This window comes from Helianthus annuus, chromosome 17 (assembly GCF_002127325.2).
Source record: "Helianthus annuus cultivar XRQ/B chromosome 17, HanXRQr2.0-SUNRISE, whole genome shotgun sequence".
NCBI lineage: Eukaryota > Viridiplantae > Streptophyta > Magnoliopsida > Asterales > Asteraceae > Helianthus > Helianthus annuus.
In genome coordinates, this window is record NC_035449.2 from 18,894,364 (window position 1) to 18,901,117 (window position 6,754).

Genomic DNA, 6,754 nt, shown 5'->3' on the forward strand with positions numbered 1-6,754 from the left:
ATTTGTAAGATGGAATAGTCATAGCTAATAATGACTAAACTAACCGTCTTACGAATTATGATGATAGTTTGACTCCTAACAAGCTAGGTGGAAGCTAGTGGATGAAGCGGGTCAAACGGAGCGAGTACGGAAAGAAAAGCGTGGCATGGATGCAAGGTAAGTATATCTTACACTAGTCATATAATTTAGAATATTCTTTCGTCTTATTAGTTACGAAAAAGACAAATACCTAATTGAGATATGGTGTTCCGACGTGTGGTCGTACGGAACAAGATAATCAAATATGATAAGAAAACTTAATGATGGCTAAAACTGAGTTAAATCTGAAATTCGATCATGTTATGACGAACAAAACATGTACTTTTAATGGTTATCATATAAGTTAAATCATAATAACCATTAAGGGCAAAATGGTAACTTGACAATTTGACGATGGTAATTGGTCATATAGACCAAACAAGTCAAAAGGTGAAATTATCACCCTTTGACAATGTCGGCTAATGGGTTGTCAAGTTATATGATTTTAGGAAATAAATAGCACAAGAATGCTTACATCGCTATCAATTTACAGCCACTAAGGAAAGGTACTGAAACGGGTCAATATATTGATCCGATCCAGGTATGTATAGTGATACAACTCATCATGTAGAATTGGGAGTTCTATAAGAGTTAGACAAGGTTAAAGTATAGATATTTGGTTAACTTTTAGGTAAACCAAATAAATTTAGTCATGATTATGACATTTTAGAAACATAATGGTTCCTAAACAAAACTATAGTTAGAAGTCGGACTTTTGGGTCAAACAAGTACTAAAAGTCCTTCGTCGTAAAAGAAGGACTAAAATTTACTAAAACGCCCTTGTAAGCGAAATTGAGCAAATAAACCATAAAGGTTGTTTGGAAATAAGTGATAGGATGAAATAAATACTTTGAATGAGTATGAAAAGTGAAAGATGTAAAATATTGGTCAAATGACTCTATAAAGAGTCTTTGCCGTAGAATAATGGTTTGAAGGGTAAAATTTGGAATACATAAATCACCACATTGAATCCACCACAACTATATTTGTGGTGGGAGGTCATTTGATAAGAAATGTGGACATATGCATTTAGAAACGAATGAAAGAGACTGGTGCTTAAAATATGCTTAAATACCCTTAACGGTATTAGTCAACCCATTTACTCGGCCATTATTATGTCATTATTTATATTATTCACCTTCCATATAATTGTATAGAGATAATAGGAAGGAGCATAATTAGAGGAGGTTAGGTAGGACTCTCATTCTTTATATATATTTGTATGATGTACGTGAATAGAATCTCAACAATAATATTCAAATCAATATGGTATCAGAGCATACCCTCTGATTACCTTTTTCGTCGCCACCTTTCAATTTTTTTTCACCTTCATTTTTTTTGTCTTCTGCCATGGTCGATCAAGGAGCACCAGCTGCCGATAACCCACCAGCAAGGACCCTTCACCCTGTTTACTCCGTAACGAACATTCAAAATAAGGTTCGTATACTTGATGGCGACAAGGTAACATACTCCGACTGGGTCAAGCTTTTCCGTCTTCATGCCCACGGGTATGACGTGCTCAACCACATTGATGGTTCCGGCCCTCCTGCTAAATCCGATCCGTCTTACGAGGCGTGGTCCAAGATTGACGCCATTGTCCTTCAATGGATATATGGCACTTTATCCGATTCTTATCTCAAACGAGTAATTGACACCGATTGCACGGCCCAACAAGCTTGGGATCGTTTACACACTGTTTTTCTCAACAACAAAAACGATCGTGCCGCCACTCTTGAACATGCTTTCACCACTACCACCATGGCATCATGCTCTTCTCTGAATGCTTATTTCCAGCAGATGAAGGACCTTGCGGAGCAACTATATGACGTCGATCACCCGGTAAGTGACTCTCGCCTTGTGTTACAAATGGTTACGGGTCTTCCCCAAGAATACGACACAATAGCTTCTTTTATTATTCAAGCCGACAAATCGTAGGATGATGCACGGTAAATGATTGAGCGCGAACAACGGCGACAAGCCGCTAGACAAGCGGCTCTCACAGCCCATACTCCACAACCGAGCAACCCCACCAATCCCACAAAGAACCCGAACCCACCCCCACCATAACCGTATCACCCTGCCCAAACCTATGAAACCCGTAACCCAATCAGGGGAAGAGGTCGTGGCCGCAACTCTTATCGGGGACGCGGACTGTAACACCTCGAAATTTTACGTCCAATAATGTATTGACACGTGTCTTGAGTTTACACGTGGTATTAAATACAGAGTAAAGGACTAAAGTTGATAAACATGGAAAGTATGTAAATTCGAGGGTTAAGAATGTCAACGAGGGGTAAATACATTGTACAGTAGCCCTAAATGATGCTCGTACCTTCAAACGGATAAATCATGGATCGTACGGAACGAAATACGGAAGAAAGTGAGAGATTACAAACTACTGGGTTAATTGTGTCAACATGTTTAAGTTATACCTCTGAGTGACCCTATAACATACCCGAGGCTTTGTAACAGTAAATTACGCTCACTAGAATATACGATATAAATTTCACGAAGTTCCGTTTTGAAACGAGAAAGTTATGATCAACTCCGTATGCGAGGGGTTAGAAGCGTCAACAATGAAAGATAAGGCTTTTCGGATAGTAATTAAACTAACCGGGGACTTAACAATGCGGGTAAAAGTCGTGAGGCCCTTATTTGTAAATAAACGAGGCCCAAAACGCAAAGTTACCCCTTCGGAACCGAAAGGTCAGGCTAATCATGGTAAAAGATTTGAAAATCTTGATTTACAGGCCTCAAGCGGGCCGCGTTAGAGAAACAAGCAAGCTAATGCGGGCCGCAAGCCATATGAAGATACGGTTCCTGACATAAGGATTCAGGCGGCCCGCGTGAGCCTAGCCTGAACCTTAATGCGGGCCGCGTCAAGGTGCCAGATGCAGAAAACATCACAAATTCACTATTTGATCTTGTAACCGACCTTGGATGCATTAATTGAAGCATGGGCGCCCCCTACATGTCCCCTAACACTCAGGGACAGCTGCTGATCATCCATGAGCAATTATAGGTTGAGTTGTAATGATATTATGCCCAAAATTTCACTATAAAAGGCAATGTGGTGCACCATTGTTCATCACACCTTCAAACAACTCATCTGCTCATTTCTGGAGCTCAAAAGCATTCTTCTAACATCTCTGGTCGTGCACCAAGCTTCTGTAAGTTTGCCTAACCCTTTGTGGTTTAGTTTTTGCATAGTTTAGCTTAAAAGTCAATCCGTCGTAATTAACGATTGACTTTACGATAAATCATAAATGGTCCAGTGGTTTGTCGAATCAAAGTTAGTTATATGTTGGTAATCATGTGGGCTTTAAACCCCAAAAAGGGCACCCTCTGATTCCCACTCTAACTAGTCCGAATGTCGAGTCAAACGTGCTTAGAAAAAGTCAACAGAATGCTATTTTGCGAATTTATGCATAATTAGTAATGTAGATGGCGTGTAATATGTTTTAACACACATATAACATGATAATAAGTATATTAACTAGTCTAAGCTTGTTTGATCCGACCATTTACTGTTTTGACCCGGTTCGGAACCGAAAGTCGCAAAACTTTGACTTTTGCTTTGACTTCAGTTCTGACCCGTTATGGTATGAATTAGATATGCCTTAGGACTCTCTTAGGACCAGGTTACATGATGGTATAACCCTCTGTGACCGGTTCGATGTTTGTCCGAGTCTTTAGCACATTTCCGTTAAATGCTTAAAAGTTGACCGTAACGCCCTTTCCACTTTAAAACGAGAATTTTGGAAATGTGAGAGAGCAAAAATCTTTCTTACTGATTTATAAGCATGTCCCTAAAATTTCACGTCAATCCAAGGTCCAGAATAGGAGTTATGCTAAATAGCGCAACTATGGAAACTTTAGTAATTAAACGGCGCATTTAGCATAAAACCTATCTAAACCCAGATTTCGACACCAAACCTTTTACACACTGATGTAAAACAATATTTTGGGAATTTTAAAGATTTTTAATTATTTTTAATCTGCTCGTAACCTGCGGTTATGGCATCGGTTCGGTAAATACCGAATATACCCTTTTCGAGCATAACTAGACCCAATTCCAGTTGCTACTGATTTTAAATAATAAATAGAGTATTTTGGACTTTTTAAACTGTCCAGAAAACTCAGATTTCCTATAGAACTCAGAAATCTCTTTTATAATCTTTAAAATAACCGAAATACCCCTACGGGGCATATAATGGATTTAAACTCGTTACGGGCAATACGGAAGGTATCCTACTGATACCACAACCTCTTTAAAGCGTATTAACTAAGGAAACTTGTGTAGGACTCTTACGGTTACCCGTTACGCCTTTTGCACGCACAGTTCGGCTTATGTAACTAGTTTACATAGACTAACTGAAACAGGTCAAACCTTGTTGTTTTGACCTCAAAATCCAGAGTGTGGTTATATTACCCATGTAAAACAAGTCTTCGTACTTGTTGGGTCCAAATCACATTCCATTCCCGGTTTTCGCCTTTCACGCGATTAATCCGTAAATATCCTTTGAAACTGACCGGTCTAAGCTAAGGCTAAATTAAAGACCCGTTAGGATTCTAATAGGTTGATTTAAACCTTTGTTCCAGAATAGGAGACCAGTAAAAGAAACTTGCATTGCTTATTAAGGATTAATACTTGCTCAGGTAAATACTTTTAACTTATTTTCCCTATACGGGCTTGGGTTACAGTATATAAATTACCGCTTGTTTGGGCATTAAATCTTCCATCATATGTTGGTTAATTGAATAATTTAATCGGCCCGTTTAAATATGTTTTGTTGGCTTTACGCCTTTGGGAGCTTAATGACCATGTCCCGGATATCCTTGGCATTATTTTACGAAATGGCCACGACCCCGACACACGGGTGTAGGCGTACACCCGTAATGTGTCTATATTATTAAAGGTATAACCGTTGGTTTTCCCGCCACGGCTTTATGCTTTGTGGCGTGTCCATTAACCTTTAACCCGGCACGACCCGGGCGACCGAACGCATAGTAAACATGTAATTCTTTTGCAAGATTTAATTATAAATTATCCCAAGTTATAAAGAGTTTATGCCTTGTGAATTCAAATCAATTTTATAAAACATTTTACAAAAAGTGTCGGTTGAATGTATTTACCAGTGTAAACTGACGTATTTTCCCTAAAAAGATTAAATGCAGGTTCTAAGCGTAATTGGCTGGATATCTCTCCTTAGCATCAATAAAGAGTCTCGCAAGCTTAAGATGCCTACGTCTGTTGAACAATACTTACATTTTATTTTGATCCTCTGTGGATTATATTTCGACAATTGTGATACTTTGATATTACATTCAAAGGTTGAAATATATTTATCTTTATGCTTCCGTTGTGCATTTATATATTGTGTGGTTTGACTATATTGTTGCCAACTACATCACGGTAATCCCCCACCGGGCCCACCGGTGATACACGTGGAAATCGGGGTGTGATAGGTTGGTATCAGAGCCAACGTTGAGTGAATTAAACACTATCCTTAAGTGTTTAATCTCAATAACACAATTGCACATACTTGAGTCTAGACAAGAACATAGGACAAATTCGAATTTGTTATTCCAGTTTGTCTTTTATTGTTTATTGTTATTTAAAGATTTGTTAAGCAGGAAATATGCCGCCAGCAATTAGAAGATGAGGAAGAGGCAAAGGGCCGATCACTACTCATAATGATCACGAGGCCGGACCTTCGAACATGCGAGCTCCTTCCAGCACGAGGAGCGAAGAGCCTCAGAGACGTAGGAGAAACCTCTTTGAGCCAGCAAGACGGTCTACCTCGCATAGCTCGACGCCTTCATACCGCCACTCGTTTAGGCCAAATTCAGAGAATGATCCCAGTAACCCTCAACCCTCCTATATACCTCTCCAACGTTCTGTTTCGCATCGTTCCTTTGGCGATCCCACTCCTTTCTTCCAAGGCCAGTTCAACCCGGCTGACTATATCCAACAACCAGCGGGCTTTAACCCGTTAGGACCAGAAGATCATTTCTCCGAAGATAATGCGAAAGATATGGACGAGGACACGAATCCCATAGAACCTGCGCGCGGTACTCCCACGCACCCTATTGAGATCTCTGACGGATCTTCGTTCCACGGAACACCCTATCAAGGTCCAAACAGTTTTCAGGCGCTATTCAACCAGCATGAGTGGTATTTTACGCCCTCTCATCAAGCATCACAGCAGCAGTAGCAGCATGATCCCTCCGAGGATCCGCATTTCGTGGCAGTTACGCCACCACCTCCTCCGCCACCAGTTCAGCAAGCACCTCCTGATCCGCCTAGGCGTAGGAGATCAGGTGCACGTATGTCCACTAGTAGAGAGGAATTTCATTTCAGCACCCCTCGACACTCCAGTGGTAGCCATTATCCACCACTGCAAGAAGAAGGGCCTTCAAGCCCTGTCCAAGAGGCGAATTCTGCGCCGGTTGCACCAGTTGCACCGCCTTCGCCACCATTTGGGTATGATAACCCCATACCTGCGTACGCCGGTCCCTCAGCGTACAATCCATTTGAGCAGCCGTCTCACACGCACTACAATTATAATTATGAAGCCGACCCATATGTGGTAACGGCTAGGTACAATGCCCTCCATCCCGACGGAGCTTATGGAAACCTTTGGGGAACGGATTACTCAGCTCATGGGTATCC

At 40.8% G+C, this 6,754-nt stretch overlaps 1 protein-coding gene across 1 annotated transcript; it reads left to right on the top strand.

The window, feature by feature from the left end:
• The first annotated feature begins 1,428 nt into the window (after window positions 1-1,428).
• On the top strand, window positions 1,429-2,013 carry LOC110923807. Its single transcript, XM_022167864.1, has one exon. It carries the CDS (start codon window positions 1,429-1,431, stop codon window positions 2,011-2,013), a length of 585 nt encoding a protein of 194 aa, XP_022023556.1.
• The last annotated feature ends 4,741 nt before the right edge of the window (window positions 2,014-6,754 follow it).